Source organism: Triturus cristatus, chromosome 3_2, assembly GCF_964204655.1.
Source record: "Triturus cristatus chromosome 3_2, aTriCri1.1, whole genome shotgun sequence".
Classification (NCBI taxonomy): Eukaryota; Metazoa; Chordata; class Amphibia; order Caudata; family Salamandridae; genus Triturus; species Triturus cristatus.
This window is the reverse complement of record NC_140584.1, coordinates 1,122,292,659-1,122,316,622: the sequence shown is the minus strand read 5'-3', so window position 1 is coordinate 1,122,316,622 and position 23,964 is coordinate 1,122,292,659. Positions and strand designations below refer to the sequence as shown.

Genomic DNA, 23,964 nt, shown 5'->3' with positions numbered 1-23,964 from the left:
AAGGACAGGAAAAGCCACCCTGCATGACTTTTACTGTTCTTGTAAATATGGCCCCTTTGCACGCAGCACTTTGCATGAAAGGTGCCTTCCATGGGTTTTGCTGTGAGTGTTCCCATGCAACACCCATGAAACGAGACACATTTCCAGATTTACGAGAAATTGTAAATCTGGAAATGCGTCTGAATGCTACCCCTCCCCAGGGAAGGCGTAGGGAGGTGCAACAAGGAGAAATGTATTCATTTCTCCTCATTTTTTTCCTCTTTCTATGTATGCTGCATTCTGCAGCACGCATAGAAAGATGAAATCCCCTCTACTGATTGTTTATGTGCAGAACGTGAACCCTACCTGCACATAAACAATTTCCCCACAATGCAGGCATCCTTGCACCATGGTGCAAGGGTGCCAGTGCCGGCTAATGGCAGCAGTTTGTGCACCAGTGCAGGGAGAGCACTGAGATTCAACATATTGTTATAAATATGTTACATCCCTGTGCTTTGAAAGTGATTAAGTGTGGCGCAGCCACATGGCTTGCAGCACTCACTGAATTACTTCCCTTGTAAATCTGCCCCATAGAGACAATGAATCCTACATGTAAACCAGTGTATAGAAAATGTTACATAAGGCAAAGGCGACTTCAAGTTGTAGGATTCACATGTCATTCATACTGGTAGGCATTTTTAGAGAAAATCAGGATTCAGGACATAACACAGTGGTTAGCATTGACTTTAACAATACAACTTTATTTCCATTCAAATAAGCCTTTTTAGCAGCATCAGGATAATGAAAGACTGGGAAAAAACATGAGTTATTAACTTGTACCATGCAGTTTGCGAACATCTTTTTGATGCCTGTTTATAGGTCACTGCTAGTTCACGATTGTCACTTATAAACTGCACAGTAACTAAAGAATCTCTGTGGCAAAAGCAGTAACCCACTGACCTATGCAGATAAAATACAGTTTTTTAAAAAAATGCAGGTACACGTTCTTTGCAATAGGCATAGTAACCCTCTGTACCACATTAGATAAGTCAAAGCTGCCACTGGACAAAACTCTCATCTCTTTCCAGCAGGAACATTAATCACTGGTGTTACCTTGACACTTTTATTGTTGCTTCAAAACTTCTAATTATACAAGGAACTTTGCACTGCTTTTAAAACTGCTGCCTGAGGACCCCCTGCGAATGTGTCACGGACCCCTAGGGGTCCGCGGACCACAGTTTGGGAAACACTGCCTTAGGCCATTTGAGGGTAGGCTGGAATTTTAACCATTGTCGGCAGCTCATATTATATGTCGATTGTATTTAGCTTTAGATGGTTATTCGTCTCCATGTTTTTATGACCCGGAGGCAGTCATCAAGTTTCAAATTGTAGAAATCTTCAAGACAATCCATTTTTTAAATGATTTGGAACAGGTGAGGTTGAATGATTTAATCAGGTTTGGTAGGCGGGTTAGGTAGAAGTTGAATAATAGAGGGGAGAAGATGAACCCCTAAGAAATATCACAGCGATGTGTGTGACGAGCCATGTAAAGGCTGGTATCAACTCTAGCTCACAGTCATAGCTGAGAGAGCAATAATTCAATGGGCATTAGCTGAACTCCCTTCTTACCTTTCACACATGATATGTCAAACAATGATTTGCTGCATGAAAAGATTTCACAACTGTATGGGACATTGATGTTATCATGTTGTTCTTGAGGCAACACATTTCATGTTGTTTCCTATTCCTGATACTTAAGGGTGTCAATATCTAAACCTACTAGCCACTGAGGTGAAATGTGCAATCAGGAAACTCCAAATTCCAATATGCCATATTGCTTTGATCAGCCTATTGTGCTGGGACAGAGTCATCAAACGTCATCAAAAGTCAGGTGTGACTTACATTTGACTGTCCTTTCCCCACCCTACACCGGCCTGTTGTGAAATATAGCCTGGTAAAATAATGTATCTGCTCTAGAAATGATTATTTTGTGTGCAGGAGCCAGATTGTGTAGGGTAATTCACCTATTGCAGAAGGCTGCAAATACCCTAACTAGCTGGTGTGAATCTGCAATTCCCTAATATAGCCTGTCATGTCTCAAAGGGCTTGTATGACAGACTATCTTTCAAAAGTGATTTAATATCTAGATATCTGGATCAACACACTGAGGATTCATCTCTGGAACCAAATATTGTGGAAACCATGATCATGACATCTGAGGCTGAAAACATTTGTATTACAATTGACCTCTCTAGACATCTTGGAAGAACACCAACTAATATTTTCAGATTTTTATATATTGTAATTTGAAATCTGTGTAGTATGAATTTCCTTTTTGAAATGTATTGACACCTTTAAAATTCTGCTTTATCTTTATCTAATTTATGGCCATAGTAAAGAAATTGCTGTTATGAGGTCCTATGTAATAATATACTAAATGCATAATGCTTGATAAACATTTGGGATAGCGTTTTTATTGGGAGAAGGGTGGGAAGCCCTCTTTCCTAGCCAGAGCCTGTAGCTTCTTTTTAAACTGATCAATCTCCAGTGAAATACTTTGGGCTCCCAATAGTGATTTGCACCCTTTACCCGGCTGCCCTTCTGCCATTGGTGGTGTACAGTTTGTGCTGTCTTGGACCTTGCCCACCACTCACTTTAACTCCTGGAGGTTAGTCCTGTAAGTTGATGCAGAGTACCTGTTTGCAGACCTTTTTTTCTTTCCATAGGATAATGTTGCACAGTGTCCACTTTTTAAAGTAAAAGAAATAATCTTTATAAAAGTACTCATCTGAATGATTTTTCTCTGATGTTAAATCCTCTATGAAGGTGCTTGCCATTTTCTTAATTGGTGTGGGTCTCCTTCTCATGTTGTCATATATTAATCATTGTGCATATTTACAAATGTCCTGCACTTTTCTGCATTAAACCTAGCGCTGCGCGTTCACACTATACCCTAACAGAGCACTTTGGGATTGCATAGCAAGCTGCTGTTCACACATAAGCGAACCCCTGGACTCTTTACATGGTATATCAACGTATTGATATATCACATAAAGAGAAAGCTTCCTACACTCCACCACTACACAAAGAGGTGGTAATCAATAGATGATGCACCACAACACAAAGAGGTGGTAATCAGTGCATGCTCAATCAAACCAAAAGAGTTGGTAATCAGTGCATGCTCAATCACAACAAAAAGACGTGGTAATCAGTGCATGCTACATCTGCCCATTAATCACTGGAAAGTGTATTGAAAGCACTCCAAGACACACACACACATCCAATGCAGGTACTACATTATGATGCAAAAAGGATTTGAGGTACATAGGTCCCATCAGCAAGGCACATGCCTGCAAATGCCCACCAAGAGCTCCAAGGGAGGAGAGTGCCAGGATGTCACTACACAATAGGAAATGGGGATGTGGCAAGCAGTTACTTTCTGGGGTCACAATGCTCATTGTACTGGACCTGCTGATGAGTACACAGATTTTTCTAACGCAATGTTTTATCATTATTTTCAGAAAAACTACTAAATGGTGAAGGTAAGGACTCCTTATATGGATTATGTGAGAGCACACAGTGAGAACAAGTAAAGTTTACTCTAGATCATTAGTCTGTTTCTAAAACTTTGACATGTGAAACCTATTGTAACACTGACTGTAAAGACTGTAGAAAATGCCTGATGCCTTAGCTTTGCTTATAGGGGTGGTAACTCTCCAGGGCAGATCTACTACCTTTTGGAATATGGCATGTTACAACGCAAAGTAATACATCGCGTGCCATTACAATGCGGTTGTTACAATGACCGCATTGTTAGTACGCGATGTAATACATCGCAAGTCTTTACAACAACTTCCACTAGGGGGTGCGCTGGACTTAGGAATAGTATTATTTACTATTCCTACTAAAGTTTATGCAACAATGGGGAAGGTGTTGGAAATTAATTTCCAATACCACAATGCCCCCTAGTGGAATGTGTTTCAAAGAATTGCGATGTCCTTACATCGCGTAGTAACATCGCGGTTGTTGTAACAACCGTGTTGTAAAGGTATTGCGGTGTAATGACTGTGTTGTAGTGGTCATTTCCCACCTTTTGTCTGAAAACAGTGCTGCAACAAAAGTTGCTGTGTTGAGTCATAGAAAGCGATCCTAACAGCATAATATCTACAAATATATAGTGCTGTTTTCTCTATTCCATAGTGGCACACATTAGGTTTCCATGCACCAATGCACACACTCTTGCGCCATTGTGTAATGCTGTGTGTGTGATGTCATGCATAGGCTTTTCTACAGGAAGGATAACCTTTTTGTACTAATTACTATTCTTGTATATAGTTTTACCATTATCCTACTCAGTATGTGTGCTGAACGGTTCAGCGCACATATACATTTGGAAAGGTTTTGAGAAATGAAAACTTTTCACAGACCTTATGCCTGTCTTTAAGAGGCATTTATTTTTGGGGTAGAGCGCTGTCTATTCTTTTGAGTATATCGGGCCTTGTGGTAAAATGCATGGGTGGTTCCATGGGACCACCCATGTACCACACATGGAAAGGCTCCTTGACAGAAAGTAGTGCAAAGTATCACAAAAAAAGTAATTTGTCATGCTGTATGACTACTTTTCAACAAAAATCAATTGTATCTCAATGATGCTGGATCCTTGTGGTTGGGGTGATTTTACACAAAAAGTGTTTGAAAGACACTGAATAAGAAAAAAGTGCCTTGTAGGTGTGCAGTCTGGGGACCGCGAATGAGATAACTGAGGAAGTGGTACTTCTTTCCAGTCTGTGCTGAGCCTACAGATTTCTACACTCTTAGGAATTATCCAGGTGTCTGTAGGCAGAGAACTGAGAGCTGATACTCCCTGAGCCCCATCCTCTTCAACATCTACATGGCTCTGCTCACAGCCTTCATCAGAAGCCACGGACTCAACATTGTCTCCTACGCCTACAACACCCTGCTAATTTTCTCCCTCACTGACGAACCCATAGCCGCCAAGAGCAACTTCCACTACAGGATGTAGGCAGTCATCAGCTGGAGCACGGAGAGCTGCCTCAAGCTTAACTCAGACAAGTCTGAAGTCCTCATCGAGGACTCCACTCCCTCTGCCTGGGTCGACTCTTGGTGGCCCACAGCGATCGGAATCCTCCCCACAGCCATGGACCACACACGAAACCTCAGCATTATCCTGAACTCCTCACTCTCAATGAACTGTCAAATCAACACTGGCATTGTCCTCCTGTCTCCACACGCGCCACTTCTTTAGTAAGAGCTTCAGTCAGCCATACACTTGTCAGCAGCAGACTAGACTACTGCAATGCACCCTACACCAGCACCACCCAGAAACTACATAAGGAACTGTAGACTATCCAGAACACCACTGCCAGACGCATCCTGAACATTCCATGCCACAACCACAACACCAGCCACCTGAGAGACCTTTACTGGCTACCTGTCGACAAAAGTATCATATTCAAGCTTCTCACACACGCCTACAAAGCCTCCCACAACACTGGACCTGCATACCGCAAACACCCACTCTCCTTCCATACCACCAACAGACATCTTCGTTCCGCTCTATTGGCCCTGACCACCGTCAATCAATCAATCAATCAATCATAGGCATTTATATAGCACACTACTTACCCGGAGGGTCTCAAGGCGCTAGGGGGGGGGGGATGCTGCTACTGCTCGAATAGCCAGGTCTTGAGCTTCTTCCTGAAGGAGAGGTGGTCTTGGGTCAGGCGCAAGTCGGTCGGTAGGGAGTTCCAGGTCTTGGCGGCCAGGTAGGAGAAGGATCTTCCTCCCGTTGTCGTTCTTCGGATGCGGGGGACGGCGGCGAGGGCGTGACTGGCTGATCGGAGATGTCATTTGGGAGCGTAGAAGTTGATGCGGTTGTTGAGGTAGCTGGGGCCTTGATCGTGTAGGGCTTTGTGTGCGTGGGTGAGGAGGCGGAAGGTGATTCTTTTGTTGACGGGAAGCCATTGTAGGTCTCTCAGATGTCCGGAGATGTGCCTATGTCGTGGGATGTCGAGGATGAGTCTGGCTGAGGCGTTCTGGATCTGCTGGAGTCTCTTCTGGAGCTTGGCGGTGGTTCCGGCGTAGAGGGCGTTGCCGTAGTCCAGTCGGCTGGTGACGAGGGCCTGGGTGACCGTCTTCCTGGTCTCGGTGGGGATCCACCGGAAGATCTTCCGTAGCATGCGCAGGATGTTGAAGCATGACGAGGAGACGACGTTGACTTGTCTGGTCATGGTGAGGGAGGAGTCCAAGAAGAAGCCCAGGTTGCGTGCGTGGTCTGTCGGTTTGGGTGCGCAGCCCAGGGCGGGGGGCCACCAGGAGTCGTCCTAGGCGGAGGGTGAGGAGCCCAGGATGAGGACCTCCGTCTTGTCTGAGTTCAGTTTCAGGCGGCTGGTCGTCATCCACTCGGCTATGTCTTTCATTCCTTCATGAAGGTTGGCTCTGGCTGCGGTGGGGTCGTTGGTCAGGGAGAGGATCAGCTGGGTGTCGTCAGCGTAGGAGATGATGTTCAGGTTGTGTTGGCGTGCGATGGCCGCGAGGGGGCTCATGTAGACATTGAAGAGGGTGGGGCTCAGCGAGGATCCTTGAGGGACGCCGCAGATGACTTCGGTGGCCTCTGACTTGTACGGTGGTAGGCGGACTCTCTGTGTTCTTCCGTTGAGGAAGGAGCTGATCCAATCCAGTGCCTTCTCCTGGATTCCGACGTTGTTGAGGCGTTGCACAAGGGTGCGGTGGCAGACAGTGTCGAATGCCGCGGAGAGGTCTAGGAGGATGAGGGCCGCTGTTTCTCCGTTGTCCATCAGGGCTCGGATGTCATCGGTAGCAGCGATGAGTGCGGTCTCGGTGCTGTGGTTGGCTCGGAAGCCCGACTGTGAGGGGTCGAGGGATCCATTCATCTCGAGGAAGGCGGCCAGCTGCTTGTTGACGGTCTTCTCGATGACTTTGGCTGGGAACGGGAGGAGCGAGATGGGGCGGTAATTCTTGAGTTCGGTGGGGTCCGCTGTAGGTTTCTTGAGTAGAGCGCTGAGCTTGGCGTGCTTCCAGCTCTCCGGGAAGGTGGCGGTGTCGAAGGGGGTGTTGATGATGTTCCGCAGGTGGGGTGCGATGACAGCGTCGGCCTTGTTGAAGACGTGGTGAGGGCAGGGGTCGGTTGGAGATCCGGAGTGGATGGAGTTCATCATGCGGACGGTGTCTTCCGTGCTGATCGGAGTCCAGGCGCGCAGGGTGGTGGTGGGGGGGCGGTGGTTCGGTCGTGGCGGGCGTCGGTTGTGTGCTGAAGCTGTTGTGTATGTCCGCGATCTTGTTGTGGAAGTGGGAGGCGAGGGAGTTGCAGAGGTCTTGCGATGGGGTGATGTCGTTGTTTCCGGCGTTGGGGTTGGAGAGCTCTTTGACGATGTTGAAGAGTTCCTTGCAGTTGTGTGCGTTGTTGTCCAGCCGGTCCTTGAATGCAGTTTTCTTAGTGGCGTGGATCAGTTGGTGGTGCTTCCGGGTGGCAAGCTTGAGGGCGGTAATGTTGTCTGGTGTTGGTTCCCTTCTCCAGGCTTTCTCGAGGGCTCGGCAGTTCTTCTTGGAGCTCTTGAGTTCGTCGGTGAACCAAGGGGCCTTCTTGCTGCCGGGTCTGCTAGGCGGTGTCCTCAGAGGGGCGAGTTTGTCCGCGCAGTTGCTGATCCACTTCGTGAGGTTGTCAGCGGCCTGGCTGGGGTTTGCTGAGCTGGCGGGAGGGTGCTGGCTCAGGGAAGCGGCGAGTTGGTCAGCTGTGATCTTGTTCCAGCTTCTTCGGGCAACCGGTTGCTGGTGGTGGTGGATCGTCGTTCTTCTGAAGTTGAAGTGGATGCAGCTGTGGTCCGTCCAGTGGAGTCTAGTGGCGTGGCTGAAGGCGATGTCTTTGCTGCATGAGAAGACGGCGTCGAGTGTGTGTCCGGCGAGGTGGGTGGGGGTGGACACCAGCTGCTTGAGTCCGAGGTTGGCGAGGTTGTCGAGCAGGGTGATGGTGTTGCGGTCGTTGTTGTTCTCCAGGTGGAAGTTGAGGTCCCCCAGGAGGATGTAGTCAGCGGAGGGGAGGGCATGCGGGCTGACGAAGTCGGCGATGTCCTCGCTGAATTGTGTGCGTGGTCCCGGGGGTCGGTAGATCAGGGTGCAGATAAGAGCATGTGAGCAATGTTGTTGCTTCAGATTACATTCATATCCAGATTAGGATAGAAAATGGCAGTTTAAAGTGCAAGCAGTCACCTGTCTGGCTAGAGAAGATCCAAGGGCAGTTTCATACCCAAGCAGTCACTTATTACACTCTTAGAAGCACTCAGCACTGGACGTTATTAAATGAGGACAGTGTCTTGGCTTTGATGGTACCATTTCACCCATCTTGCAGGTGAAAAGACCTGCTCGCAGCTCCTACCATCCAGATATTTACAAGCGGTATTTGGAGGATCTGTTGTGACTGTCTTTGAAAGAAGTGTGCGCAGACATAATCCAGGTGGACTGTATGTACAGTTAGTTGAAAGGAAATTAGTCTGCACATTAGTGCTGTTGGTTACCATTTTTACAGCTCAGTAAGCGTTTGAAAGTTCGTGAGACTATCAGTTAACGCCTAGAACAAAATCTGGTATACTTTAATGGGCGGCCGTGTTTAGTTTTTACATATGTAGCTCCGTGCCCCCCAGCTGGTATATTTTTTGTTTCTACTCCAAATGAGGAACACTGACTTTTATATGGTGAATGCATTCACGAACATGAGGGCACAAACTACTGCAGTCAGACGGAAGTGTCAATTGTCGTCGACTACCAAAATCCGCTGATGAACCGGGCAGAGTGAACAGGGTTGTGGCTTAGATGTCGGATGAAGGCTCCTGTCATGCTGGAGTACATTTATGGACCTTGATGCGCACTGCTCTCGGTCACCCACGTGTCAGAAGGAAGTCTTGTTAGCCGAGCTACTGAAGATTTACAGCTGACCCGACCTGTCCTGTGGTCGCCGGAAACCAGGCTGCGCACACTGGGCTGCCTTCGAGCGCACATGGGGTAGGAGCGGCGAGTGACGCGCGTAGAGAGCAGCCTCCACACGGGGCTGCCGAGATAAGACCCCTGCAGACTGTAATCGCCATCGAGGTGTTGGCACCAAGGCCAAGGCATTCGATCCTGAGCACAGATGCTTCAGGCGGGCACTTGAATCCTCCCTGGGATGCACACACTGGGCTCCCTTCGAGCGCACATGGGGTGGGAGCGGCGAGGGACATGCGTAGAGAGCAGCCTCCACAGCAGAGATACCGTGATAAGACCCCTGCAGACTGTAATCGCCATCGAGGTGTTGGCATTCGATCCTGAGCACAGATGTTTCAGGCGGGCACTTGAATCCGCCCTCGGTTGTGCACACTGTGGTTGCTCAGCTGCGGCACATGTTGAACCACTTCATTAACAAGCGTTCACCATGACGTTTTCGTTTGGCTTTTTCTGCTGTCCCACTTGGACGGCCTCGCCTGCTAAAAGGTTTCTTATCTTTATGGGGCCATGTGTTTGGACCCATAAAGATAAGAAACCTTTCGCGACACACGGAAGGCAGACGAGCCCGTCCATATGGGACGGCTCAAAAAGCCGTCCGAAAACGTCACTACCAGCTCTTTTCCAATGGCTGGCCACCGTTTAGCATAAACGGTGACGCCGGCCAATGGAAAAGAGGGCCGGGGCTTAAACCCGTTACTGAAAATACCCCAAAACGTTAAATCTCACCAGCGAGACTGTGCATGTGCGCAGCCTACACCAGTGAGACCTAAAAACCGACCCCTCTGCTGCAAAATCGACCCCCACCCTTCCAGTCTCCCAGGGAAAAACCTGATGCCTGCTACGGCCAGTCAGCCCTGCATAATATAATATAACATGTATTTGTAAAGCACACGACTCATGAAATTCCTGTTACTGTCATACTTGGCTCTGTTATAGTATTGGCTAGAAGACTGCACAAGTGTGAAACAATGCACAATGTTGAAACAGAGAGCCCCAAGGCATGAACTGGAGCCACTGCATGCCAGCACCCCTAAGACATACATTAATGACTGCCCTCACCAATTGTCGAACATGTGCTAGTCAGTGTGACAAAAATACCATAAGATACTCAGTCCTACACTGTGAGACATCTACCACGGGCACCAGCGGTAGCGGATAGCGGATTCCAACTCAAAGCAGCAAATGGTTGGGTCTGACAAAGTATTGTTGCCTAGGGTGGTACTACCCATTGCATTGCCCTGTTGATGAGCTCTCTATTTGTCTTTCTGACTCAATGTTATTTTCATTTTAGCCAGAAAGATACTGATGGACGTGGTGAAAGCTGCTCCAGGTAAGGATTCCTTACAAGAAGCACTAGGATGGGTACATGGTGAGGTTGACTAATTCATGAAAACAGTGGCCACAAGTAAGACTTGACCTGCCCTGAATTATTGAATCAAGAATTTCTACCCTTAGTAAACACAAGTATGGCACCGGGGAATGTAAGGCCAGACGTTGGCTGGTAGAGGACTGAGCCGCGCTGTCAAAGGCTTGATGCAATCGAGCAAACTGGATTAAAATCCCTCCCCAGCCTCATTTCCAACCAGTGAAGATCTTTGTGCACATGTGAATTATCATTTTTCTGAAGATAATAAATAAGACTGACTTCTGTGCTCTCTAAATGTTAGTTATGGAAAATCCAGCAGACCAAAGCGCAGACCTCTTTAGTAGTGCAGTCTAGATTTTTAGAGACATATTGACAGATGTATCAACCATTTTTTCTGTCGGAAACAATGATTAGAAGTTTTCGACAACAAAAATGATGGGCCTTATTTACCATATTTTGACGGAGGGCAGTGCAGCAAGCCTTCTTGCTGCGCTGCCCTGTGTCTAAATAAAAGGGCAGGAATGTGCTGTATCTACAAGATACAGTGCATTCCTGTCCTTATCCCATGCGCTGGCACACAAACAGCAGCCGTGCGCCAACACAGACACCCTTACGCCATGGCGCACGGGTGCCTGCATTGCAGGGATGATTGTTGTTGTGCAGGAAGGAACACATTCGTGCACAAAAAAAATCATTAACTTGGAAGAGGTGTGGCGCAGCGGCCAGGGTGCCTGACTCTGGACCACAGGGTTCACGGTTCGATCCCCTGCGACAGGTTAGTCCAGCACCATGTGACTCTAGGCAATAGCTTGTTTAATCTTCCAGATGGCCCCAGCGCCGGGACACCTCTCCGGAGGTAGCTGTGCGCTTTACAAATGCTGGCATTTACATTTGTTTTGCTCCTCCTACGTGTGTTTTAAGAATGCTGCATACAATGGAAAGAGCAAAAACAACAGGAGAAATTAAAGTCTTTCACCTCATTCTGCCACACCTACGCCTCCACTGGAGAGGTGTAGGATTCTGACACCTGTTTTACGACACTTTGTAAATCTGGGAATGGGTCAGGTTCCATTAATGTTGAGTGGAACACGCACAGCAACATCCATGGCGCACCCCTTTCATGCTGAATAATGCGTGTAAGGGGCCCACATTACAAGGCTATAAATAGTTAGGCCGGTATCTTTACATAGCCTTGTAAATATGGGCAGGCACACTGCGCCACCGGTGCAGCCCAAATTGTGGTGCACGGGCTACGCGATGGACTTGTAAATGAGGCCCTAGGTTTTTAAATGTCTAATTGCTTTTTCGGAATCAGGACTCTTTTATTGACTTTTAAATTGGGACTGCAAATCCATACCGATTTGATGTTGGAAGAGGTGTGTTCTAGGCACCTCTTCCAAATGCCAATTCAGTATGAAATGTATAAATGTTTGTAAGTAAAATCCATTCTCAAACATTAAAAAGGTAACGTCTCTTGAGTTGGAGTGGTAACCCATTTGCAAAAGGGAAGAAGTCCCACAAGAAGCCCTTTAATTTTGTGGATTCATAAAATTGTTAGGGAATAGACGTGTCCAATAAACTGAAAAGGTACACTTTGTTTTGGGAAATGCAGCATTAAGAAAAACAGGATGGATTTAAAAAAAAAAAAAAGTTCTTTGATTAGCAATCACAGACATCGTGATCTGCTGCCCCTAGCATACCATACTTTATCTGGTGGCCTTTATTGAGTGCATGCCTTTGCAGCCTACCTCATTAGTATTCATCATAGGTCAGTTCATAGAAATTCTTTGAAGGTCTCAACACTACTTTTTTTCAAATTGAGACCAGTTCTTTGTGAAAGGTTAATAGTACATCTGGCCCATAATTAAATGAATGAGAATCCAAAGCAGTTTAATTTTTATAGTCTATGCAGATGCTAGTGCTAAGGACCACCTATGTAATGCTCTACTTCCTGGTGATTTGCTCCTGTTCTTTCAAGCAGGCCCCAAGTCTAGTGCATCATAGCTGCTTTATACCCATGCCACCCAGACACTCCGTTTAAAGTCTCCTCACCTCAACAAGTGACCCTTATACTAAGGTAACTGAGGCCACCTTGACACACTGAACCACTAGCTCAGGCCCAACATAGCTTTGTCTAGCCAGCCCCATACTTATTCCCCACCTAACCCTCTCCAGTCCCTCCTTTCTTCTTCTCTCCCTTCGTGATGCATGTATATTACATTACTTAATGTTTCACCACAGGCCAGTGGATGTAGGTGGTGTTTGTTTTGTAACACTCTCTTTCATATAAAAAATAAAAACAGATCTATAACCTAAAAGTTATTACATTATAAAGTTATAAGAGTTATTTTTTATAACCTTTTGGCAACCAATACCAACTTTTACAATACTCCAGTGATATTCTAACTTTAAAAAAGCCTTTATAGGTTGTATTTATTGCATTTAAAAAAGAAATCCAATGCCAATAATATTAAGGGTTTCACAAAAATGGAGCGTGTTTTTTTAAAGTTGTAAGATCTTTTGTAGTTTGTTAACATTCATTCTCCACTTTTTCAAGAGCGTGTTGTAGTTACAACTGGAAAAAACATGTGTAGATCTGGCTAATAACAATATCATGTGTGCGCCTCCAACCAATCAAGATCCGCAGTGCAATATATGCCGAGCAAGCATGCAACTCATAGCATAAAGTACATTTGTAAAACGCATGACTAATGAAATTCCTGTTATTGTTATTCTTGGCTTTGTTATGTAGTATTGGCTAGAAGACTGCACAAGATAGAAACAAGGCACAAAGTTGACACAGAGAGCCCTAGGGCATAAACTAGAGCCGCTACATGCCAGCACCCCAAGACAAACATTAATGACTGTGCCCTCACCAGTTGTTCAAGATGTGCTAGATAGTGTGACAAAAATATCATAAGATACTCAGTCCTACACTGTGAGACGTCTACCACGGGCACCAGGGGTATGAGATAGCAGATTTCCCCTCCAAGCAGCAAATGGTTGAGTCTGACAAAATATTGTTGCCTAGGTTGGGACAACCCATCGCATTGCCCTGCTGATGAGCCCTCCATTTGTCTTTCTGACTCAATGTTATTTTCATTTTAACCGGAATAAAACTGAGAGACTTGGTGAAAGCTGCTCCAGGAAAGGATTCCTTGCAACAAGCCCAGGGATGGGTACATGACATCTTGGTGAGGTTGACTAATTAATTAAAAGAATGGCCACAAGTAAGACTTGACCTGCCCTCAATTATTGAATCAAGAATGTCTACCCTTAGTAAACACAAGGATGGCACCCGGGAATGTAAGGCCAGAAGTTGGCTGGTAGAGGACTGAGCCGCGCTGTCAAAGGCTTTATGCAATCGAGCAAACTCGCTTAAGATCCCTTCCCTGCCTCATTGACAACCAAAGAAGATCTTTGTGCACATGTGAATAATTATAATGTTTCTGAAGATAATAAAAAAGACTGACTTCTGAGTTCTGTGCTCTCTAACTGTTACCTAGGGAAAATCCAGCAGGCCTAAGCGCAGACCTCTTTAGAAGTACAGTCTACATTTTTAGAGACATATTGAGAGATGTATCAACCATTTCTTCAGTCAGAAACACTCCGATTAGAAGATTTCAATAGCAAAAATGATGGGCCTCATTTACCATATTTTGAAGGATGGCAGCGCAGAAAACCTTCCTGCTGCGCTGCCCTGTGTCTAAATAAAAGGGCAGGACTGCGCTGTATATACAAGATACAGTGCATTCCTGTCCTTATCCCCTGTGCTGGCGCACAAACAGCAACCGTGCTCCAACACAGACACCCTTACGCCATGGTGCAAGGGTGCCTGCATTGCAGAGATGATTGTTGTTGTGCAGAAAGGGACACCTTCCTGTACACAAACAATCATTAATGTTTTTTTGCTCCTACTACGTGTGCTATAGAATGCAGCAAACAATGGAAAGAGCAAAAAAACAGGAGAAATTAAAGTATTTCACCTCATTATGCCACTCCTACGCCTCCCCTGAATGAAAATCCAAAGCAGTTTAACATTTATAGCCCAAGCTGATGCAAGTCCTTATGAGCACCTATGTAATGTGCTAATTCCTGGTGACATGCTCCTGTTCATTTAAGCTGGCCCTAAGTCTAGTGCATCATAGGTGCTTTGTGCCCATGCCACTCAGATACCCCCATTGAAAGTCCCTGCCCCTGCCTCCACTGTCTTGAAGGTCAAAGGTTGACTTATTCTTTCCTTAGCTACCCACCCCCACCATGCACAGTACTCCATACTCCACAGTTGGCTAAAGTGTTATCCTCCTGCCTTTGAGCCATCTCCACATCTTTGTTGCTGTCGACTTGCAATTATCCTAATAATTTGGCTACCCATTGTTTCGAGAATTTCTTGATTGGCCCTCACTTAAGCCTGTCTTTCAGTTTCTCTTGCAAAGTTTAGTTGACCCTTGTAATCCATGGGAATTTTGTATGTGGGTGCTAACAGTGCTTAGTGTTTTCTCTTGAGTAATCTGAAACAATTTCACTGGTAACCAGCATGCTTTTTCTAAGCGAATGCATTCCATACTTACCTTTTCTCCTGAGGATGTTAAACTTTGACTTAGTTAACTCACAAGTATTTTGTACACATGTACCTACTTTGCTTAGCTTTTCCTCTGCAGTGGCTCAGCACTTGAATGAGACAGGTATGAGGAATGGGACAGGTGTCTGACTTTGACTACAACATATTCAGCATAGTCCTGATTTTCAGGCACATGCCCAGCTTACAAAGGACTTCACAAGCTTCATGCTTTTATTTGTTAGACATAAATTAACAATGTGAAAAACATTCTCACATCTATAGCTATGATCCTACCTATTTCTAGTCTTGTGAGCTCTTGTTACTCCATATTTATAGTTCTATTTGGGTGCACTAACATAAAAACAATGATGATTTTTCATTTTTTCATTGCCCGCCAATTTTCCACCTTTGGTTTACTTTTCTATACTGTATTATCCATTCGTCTCTTTTCATTCTTCTCACTCTGTGTCCATCCACTGCATCTTACAGTTCTTCATTTTCACACAGTTTTTGTCTATTACTCCTTTTCATTCTTCTTTGACTTTTTTAATTAGGAGTTTTCACCTCTGAATGAGGACACTGGGACAAATTGTGGTTGCACACATTTAATTTGTGAAAACCAGCTCTTTTCGTTTCATAATTCCAAGCACAGATGTCTTTAGAAACCCCGCCAGAAGACATTGAATAATATGAATCCTTTCTAATCTCACCACCACCTGGGTCCTATTTAAAGGGCCAGATTCAAAGACATAAAATCTGCAGGCTAACCTCTTCGCATGGGTGAAGGTATCTATCTTTTACAGAATTCCCAAAATACTCATTGGAAAAAATCTCCAAGTATTCCTTGAGTAGGGATGGACAAGAAAAAAAGTTTGACAATCCACAAACAAGTATGCTTATGGGTTTGCTCAAACTTTCGGAAAATTCACACTGTGGAACCACATTCATTCTTCGATCTCCACACCCAAAGAGGTTTGCGTCAGAAATATTTTTCAAAATATAATACTATTTGTGTGAATTTCAAAATGGTATTACACTTCTAGAAATGCTATCTCAGTGTGTGAACTGACCCTATACACAAATACTATTGTAAATTGAGTTCCAAAAGGGACATTTTGTGGATTTTAGTCAACATCGTGCAACTCCGTTAGGCTGAGTGGGGCCACTGCCAATGTCCTAGAGTATGATTTTGCTCCAGTAAGTGTAATTTATACACAACAAATGATACTCTGTTTCTGCTAGTAATGGGGGTCTCTAGTTGGCAGGTTGTTGCGGGTTGTTACCCTGTCCAAGTCAGGACCCTTATTCCTATTCAGGGTAAGAGGACACACTTCTAAAATAACCCCTACTCACACCCTTGGTAGCTTGGCACGAGCAGTCAGGCTTATCTCACAGGCAGTGTGTAAAGCATTTGCACATAACATACAGTGAAGACACTACAAAAGGACATCACACGAGTTTTAGAAATATATCCAATATGTTATCTGTGCAAAACAAGACCAAAACTAAAAAAATCCAACATGCAGTTCTAAGAAATATCAATAAGAAAAAGTAGACTTAAAATACAGTTCCTTGAAGTCGATGGCTATCACGGTGTCGTTAACAACAAATCCAAACAGCTCCTTCGTGGGTCAGCTACAGTGTTGGGATGACTCGCAAACAGTACCTTTAGAATGCAGGGCATCGGGCCTTATGGTGAGGTCCAGTAGATTGGCGTTGGCAGGCATCAGTTCCAGAGGTCGGTGCAGGAGTCATTGTGGGTTAACTTACGTGTGATCCAAGGACAGGCAGCGATGAGTATCCTAAGCTGTCCAACCACCTGATGAGCCAAACAGCACAGTGGCCAATTCAACTGGTGCTACCATTTTATTTGGGGAGCTTCTCTTTTAAATACCATAAACCAGCTGTCCATGATTTTACTCATGCCTCTTTAGAGGTTGAAAGTTTCAAGGCAAGCCCCCGGTTGCTAAGGCTTACAACCGCCTGATGGACTAGCAGGGCGCCACCGTTTACATTCAGGGTCCTTCCGTGAAGACTCCTGGAGTTTGGCATAAATCGTTATGCTGTGCTCCTTGAGATGGTACCCCTATGTAGCTGGAAGAACACAAAGTCACCCATGATGACGGGCAACATGCACACGAAAGCTATTTGTCAATGGCTGAGAGGAACCCTCGTGAAGACGAAAGGGGAGTCCACCCGCATAGGACCTGCTGTATCCTTTGACAAACAGACATACATCCGGCTCCAGCCCCTGTACGCTGAAATATATAGTCCTGGATTTATCCACAAATTCGTCATGTCAAATACTTGCTACCGCATGCCCCAACGGAGCTACCCCATAGAGCCTAACTGACTTGAATCATGTCCATGTGGGCATCCGAATTATGAGCCACAAGGGGTCACTGATCTCCACTTAGGGATTTCACCACGAGAGCAGGCCCTTCAGTATCTCACTAATGCAGGAAACAGCAATAAAAAGAGGCCCCGGAGAGTTGATGGTCACAAAGTTGCAGAGCACAAATGCTTTGACACCGGACACGACCTGGAACAGAACAAGCACCTCGTCAGATCTCTGGAACACGGGCAACGTGCTGCTCACCTGTTTGCCACCCTCACCGAATGGCTACGAGCACGTTGGCACCTGGTCCCGTAAGGCCCACCTCCTCAGGGAAAGAGCCACAAACCACGCCTCTCCCATGTTCCCCGCTGTCCTGTTATTCCGGCCGGATGAGGAAAAATATAAAAATATATATCCTGATTTACCATACTTGGTATTGCTCTAATTCGAACCTTGATGGCAGTCAATGCCAATGCATGATCAGGCTGCCTGGACCACATGCCACACTCCAGTGCCTTTTAAACATCCCTCCCGTGTGGGTGGCAGCTGAATCTGTCTTGCAGCTGCAGTGCATTCGCAGGTATGGCCCATATGGGTTAAATCCCACAACCATGTTGGTACTAGCATACCCAAGAGGTAGAACTGTCCTGCCGTGCTCCCCTGAAAATGCGTTAATGGCTCCCATGCAGGCCCGAAATGGCAAACTACAGACATCTCCGCTCGGGCAGTTCATTCAATACCTCATGTTAAGACCCGCTGAGCACACTACACATTTGACGTAATGCCTGACAATGCTGAAGTCATCGACCCTGGTGCTCAAAAATTGTTATCCCGAATCAACGAGCCAGATGTCATCAACCAGGGACAGGAGCAATGACCCCTCAAGGGCCCCATACTCACCGGCTGAAACGGATGAAACACTCTGGATCAGATGTATATCGGACTTGCGCCCCTTTTACGCCGCCGTTGCGTCACTTTTATGACGCAGCGGCGGCGTAAACCCTGCACCATGTTGCGCCCTATTTACACCGTGACGCATCTATGGAGATGCGTCACGGTGTAAAGCCCTGCGCCACATGAAACCGGCGTCAGGTTTCATGTGGGCGTTTCAACGCAGGGGGGGTGTTCCGTCGCAGGAACGCCCCTGAAAAGTGACTCAGTGAAATCTATAAGATTTGACTGAGTCACTTTTCCAACGCTGATGCGTCAAAACCTTGCGCCTGCTTGAAGCAGGCGTAAGGCTTGATGCACCATGTTACAGATAGGGCAGGTTGGAACAGTGCTGGAGTTGCGTCGCACTTGCGACACAACTTCAGCACTGCGCCAACCTTACGCCGGCACATGCGTCACGCATCTGCTTGTCCTTGCGCCAGGATGCACCGCTTTGTAAATGCGGCACATCTGCGGTTGCACAAGGGCAAACTTGCGTGACGCATCTTCCCTGGCGCATCCATGCTGATTTGCAGGGATGCGCCAGGGAACATAAATATGCCCCCATCTATATAACCGACATGACGCAAACGAACATGAGTTCCAGGGGGGTCCAGTAGGGGAACAAGGTGGTCAATACCTGGTTGCGGCAGGTATAAGTACCTGGCCCCAGTACCCTTGGCATCGGAAAATACGCAGGGAGAGCTTTGGAAATGGGGGGACTCCTTTGGGTGGTCCCAGTGATTAAAGCGCTGTGACTGTGCCAGAATGCAGCACTGAGGGGGCCGCCCTCTTACCAGTGTGCACTGTGTGCGCCTCAGGCAGTCGCATAAGGCTGTACAATGCAGTAAATGAAGGTGGCTATTACAGGAAATCCTTTCACAGGAACCCAGCTGGGCACACTGGGAGAGGTGATGGCTTTGCTGTAAGTAGTGTGAGGGGAGCCTTGCACTGCAGCTTCCCTCATGGTGGTGGCCTCTCACTCTCATGTCTCAATTGCTACCAGACACCTGTGCAGCAGGTCTCCTATCACCTCCCACTTCTAATGGAAGATGGGGGTGGGAATGTCAGCATCACCATTCATAGGGAGCCACGTGGTCCTGCATAGATACCATGCATAGCTGGTTCTGCTGGCATTGTGAGTAAGGGTTTGCAAGACGGTGGCCCAGGCTTATGACCTTGTGCTCCAGACATGTGCCGCTCCCACCCTCATGCGGGCAGTTGTAGTTTTGCCCCGGCCTTTCCCATATTAGTACCAGGCATGGTAGACTAGCCATTCCAGCGTAAGGGCGTTGCCGGTGGCTCCCAGTACCATTGCGTCCTGGCTCTATCCACCTCTGGCTACTCCAACCCAAGCTTCAAGATCAGATGAAAGGAAAATGTACCTATCTGTAGGCGGAGTCCTATCACTCCTGCGCCTTTGCTATTCCTGCTTCTGGGGCAGTAAAAACAATATCTACGTTATCACTGCTACAACTCTCATGGACTGCAATGTGGGTGAATACAATATCTGCAGGACATTTACAGACCAGGGCTGCGGACTGACATCGCCCTTTTCTGTGCATGGATTGCAGAAGGTCAAATGGCAACAGGATAGTGGTGTCTTGCCAGACCTAAACATCAGCTGTGCTGTATCAACAGTATTTCTTTCACTTCCTGCTTTCAGTGCCCGCAGCACGTGCACCGAATAAGACGCCGATCTCACGAGTATTTTGCTGTAATTTGGCACCAACGTCCTAGTCGTTGCTGGCTACTTATGGAAGTGCCAACTGGTCACATTTTATTTACCACAGATATCTTCATATGTGAGAATTCCTTATATGTGCATCATCTTTGGGACTAGCCTGAAACCCGGACTGGAGTTCACTGTCTTGTGGATTGACAAACCATGAGTGGGATGAGTCATGGTTCATTTATCAGGAGGTTAATTTGCTTTTCTTTATATTTTTTGTTCGTAGGAACTACTAACAGTGGGAGTGGAGCGGCAGCAAACTGCTCAGCTGGAGAGAAAAGCTTCCTGTGCTGCACAGCGGAAGTATGCCTGGGTACCAAAGATATGTTCAGCGGCCTGCCGAGCTCCACGGACGCCGCCGCTGCGGGAGGTCCATGAAGGGAACTCGGCAGTGTTTCCTGCAATGTAAACAAAAGCGCATATTTTCAGCTGAAAGTTCCTTACGTCAATCTCTTTTGCATTATTAAGTACCACCTCGCAAGAATGAACGTACTTGGACTTCAAGAGTTAAATACCTACCGAGATTAGAAATGATTGCAGGAGTGCAATAAAAAGACCATTTAAAAGTGCCCCACATGAGTTGTCTGTTTGTAATTTTTGATTCTCATTGAATCACTGCTGAACAAAATGACTAATGATAAATGAACTAAAGAGAAATAGGTAATAAAATATTGTTTTTGATGTGCCTGTGCACACATGTGCTTGAGTAAAGACAAATAGTACTGTCAAGTTTAAATTCACATTAGAATGCTGTAATGTTCATTACAGTCCAACTTCCAACACATAATTATACATGTAGAACACTCCAGATGATTTGTGTTCATAAGTTTATTGTAGGTCACTATGCCCAGCCGACACGTGTTTCGTCAAGGTCAACATCCAAGACTTCTTCAGGGCTGGAAGAATACACACTAAATGATTTCAACATCAGACAATAAAATTCATGTGACAATTGGTATTGATTATACATCCAAGTGCATCACCCTTAGTGACAGCCCAAAGAAAAAATATTTGTTTATACATCATAGAAACCAAAAAATGTCTAACAAACGATTGACCTGACCCGAGCAAAGGAAGTTCCCAGTGCCAGGTAGAGTTTCAACGTGATAATTCACTATGAATACAAGAAAGTTACCATTAAGAGAGTCAAAAGAATACATAAATTCCCCTCAATGTGCGCATTCTAGACAAATATTTTGTTAAATTCTATAGTGTTGGGCAACAGTTAATTAGAAAACATATCGCTTCATCTCTCACCATAAGAGCAAAATCATTGTTCTCATTATCATTAAACAGAGACTACTCATTAAAGATGAATGAAATCTAAGTTACAGATTTTCAAAAATGTCTGGGAGAAAAGGAAGTGAAAATATAGACGTAAGAAAAGTGTAAAGAGAATGGAAACGTGCGAAGCCCAAAACTTAATGTGAGAAAATAGACTTAAGCAAGGTCAATTATTGATACAGATGGACTAAGGTCAAGAATAAAAGCCCTACCTTCATGGCATGAAATGCTAATTTCATGAAGGCTGTAAGGAATGCAAGTACGGGTGGTAAGTATCAATACCTGTCAAACCCATTGAAAAAGTTAGTATACCTGTGACGCACTGCAACAAAACTTACCAAAAATGCCGGTAATCCATCCAAATCTCTTCACTATTACAACTGGTCAATTCCAAATGCATATGTTAGTCTAGGAGTCCAATCAGCTGAAAATGCGTAACATAAAATGGCAAAAGTCAGGTTCACTGACACCAACCCCAAACAAGTCATAAAATTACACCAATGGTGTTTAGAGGGTATTTGCAATTTATACGGATTGGAGTCAAGGATCCGAGATACACAGAAAATATGGGTGTCCCATGTCTATAATTCACGAGGAGAAAAGATTCTCGAAATTCAAATGTATGAGCATATTGGCCCTCCAAATTACATGTGAGTCCCCCATAGCACCGTCGCTTAACTTCACAAGTCAAACCCGAATGAGGGGAAGCAGTAATATTTCAACACAGTGAACACTATACGAGATTAGCAACGCTACCATAACGTCATAAACGGGATTACCTCCAATAAGACGAAAGTTCCAGTAACGTCGTGCCCCACAGGAATGCTAAACCGAATATGGCCCACCAAAACGTACTAAAAAGACAGATATGACGAAAGTCAAAACCATGCTGGGTTGAAGTACACATCACTCGCACTGCATCCTATTTAAAAAAAAGAGTCTCACCTCTTGAAGAAAATATTGTATATTGTAGCGGTCCCGTGTGCAAATTCATTCCCCGACTCACAGTCAATAAACCGGAAGTCTCAGTGTGTTCCCCAACGGCATTATCTAGTAGGAGCCGCCATTGCGTAGCGTAATTAGAAATGACGCAATAGCATCAGTAATAAGTAAATACGAAGACCAGAACGTTAACACCATGATCGTATCCACAAATGGAAATAAACAAATAAACAAAATAAATTCTAAATTTTTAAATAAAGTCAGTCAAACCTCAAATATCATCGAAAAAAAAACAGTATAGACTAGCCATTCCAGCGTAAGGGCGTTGCCAGTGGCTCCCAGTACCATTGCCTCCTGGCTCTGTCCACCTTTGGCTACTCCAACCCAAGTTTCAAGTCCAGATGAAAGAAAAATGTACCTATCTCTAGACGGAGTCCTATCACTCCTACGCCTTTGCTATTCCTGCTTCTGGGGCAGTAAAAACAATATATACGTTATCACTGCTACAACTCTCATGGACTGCAATGTGGGTGAGTAGTAGGTAGGGATACCACTCATCAACCGCAAACTGCTGGTCGCAAAAATGACAGGTCTGGCCGCAAACTGCTGGTCGCAAGAATGACAGGTCTGGCCGCAAACTGCTGGTCGCAAAAATGACAGGCCTGGCCGCAAACTGCTGGCCGCAATAACGCGGGTTTTAAAATGGGTGACATGTAGGGCTAGTCCCAAAAGTGACAGGTCTGGCAGCAAAAAACAGAGGTATGTGTGTATGTATGTGTTTAAAAGTGCGTAGAAAAGTGGGTGTCTGTAGGAGGGAAATGTCTGGGCATGTTTAAAACTGGGGGGTTGCAGACAGCTGGTGGTTGAACAGCTGTCGAGCAGTCCTGAAGCCATGTGGCCGTGTTGTGTTGTAGAGGTATACGCCTCTTTTAGGGGTTGTGGTTTCTTAGAATACATATAACCCTGTGGCAAGAGTTGTGTACAGCAAGCAGACGTTCGAATACGAAAAGGGGTCCACAGTCAAAATGAAAAGATACAACCCGTTCGTGAAAAGACCAGTGTTGGATGACTTCCAGGCCACTATCAATAGATATTACCGCAGCTTAACACCCCTGGTAATGGACGAGAATGCTCAACAAGAAACACCTAAGGATATGGGCAGTGACGTTACTGGTTTTGGTAACATGTGTAGGCCTCTGGAAGAACTTAGTCTCAAGGATTACGTATGCTGGATGGCCCCGATTAAGTGTGACAGCAGCGAAAGTGAGGGCTCGTGTAGTGGCAGTGTGCTTGCTGTCCTCAGTTCAGTGGACATGGAGGAAGATGAAGAAGCTGTTGCACCTCCTAACACACCCGTCTATGAAGACATGGACCTTCAGGAGAATACAGCTGCTGAGAAGGTCGTTCTGCAACAGCCTGGGACAAGCGTCGAAGATGACGGGGCCTCGCAGGTCATTAGTGATTCGCAAGATTTCAGAGCCACCGCAGAGGGCGGTGAAAATGCAGAGGTTAGTAGGAAAATGTTATGAGCAGGTAGTTACAAAAATGATGTATTTTATTTCTTTAACTAACGTATTGTCATTCTTTCGTCTTTTGAACCTAGAGAGAAACCCCAAAAAGGCATGAGGCAGAGTGGCGGTCTGCAAAAGCAAGCAATGTAATTTTCAATTGTCTGTGGTGTTCAAAACAAGCTGAAAGTTCCACATGTCAAAACCGTCATGGCTGCGATAAGTGTGTATGCGGATCTGCTGAGTGTGAAAAGGAAGAGCAAGGATTGACCTACGACGACAGGCAGGCAGTTAAGGCTTTCGCCGCGT

The 23,964-nt window shown here is 45.7% G+C and overlaps 1 protein-coding gene across 2 annotated transcripts in view; it reads left to right on the top strand.

Moving 5' to 3' along the window:
* LOC146859225 (uncharacterized) overlaps positions 1-20,490 on the top strand; it is a 131,539-nt gene extending 111,049 nt beyond the window's left edge. For both annotated transcript variants that reach the window (XM_085649915.1, XM_085649914.1), the window contains exons 6-8: positions 3,501-3,521; positions 10,286-10,324; positions 20,148-20,490. In XM_085649915.1, coding sequence (XP_085506041.1) covers positions 3,501-3,521; positions 10,286-10,324; positions 20,148-20,299 — 212 coding nt within the window. In that variant the 3' untranslated portion in view covers positions 20,300-20,490. The remainder of the gene's footprint in view (positions 1-3,500; positions 3,522-10,285; positions 10,325-20,147) is intronic.
* The last annotated feature ends 3,474 nt before the right edge of the window (positions 20,491-23,964 follow it).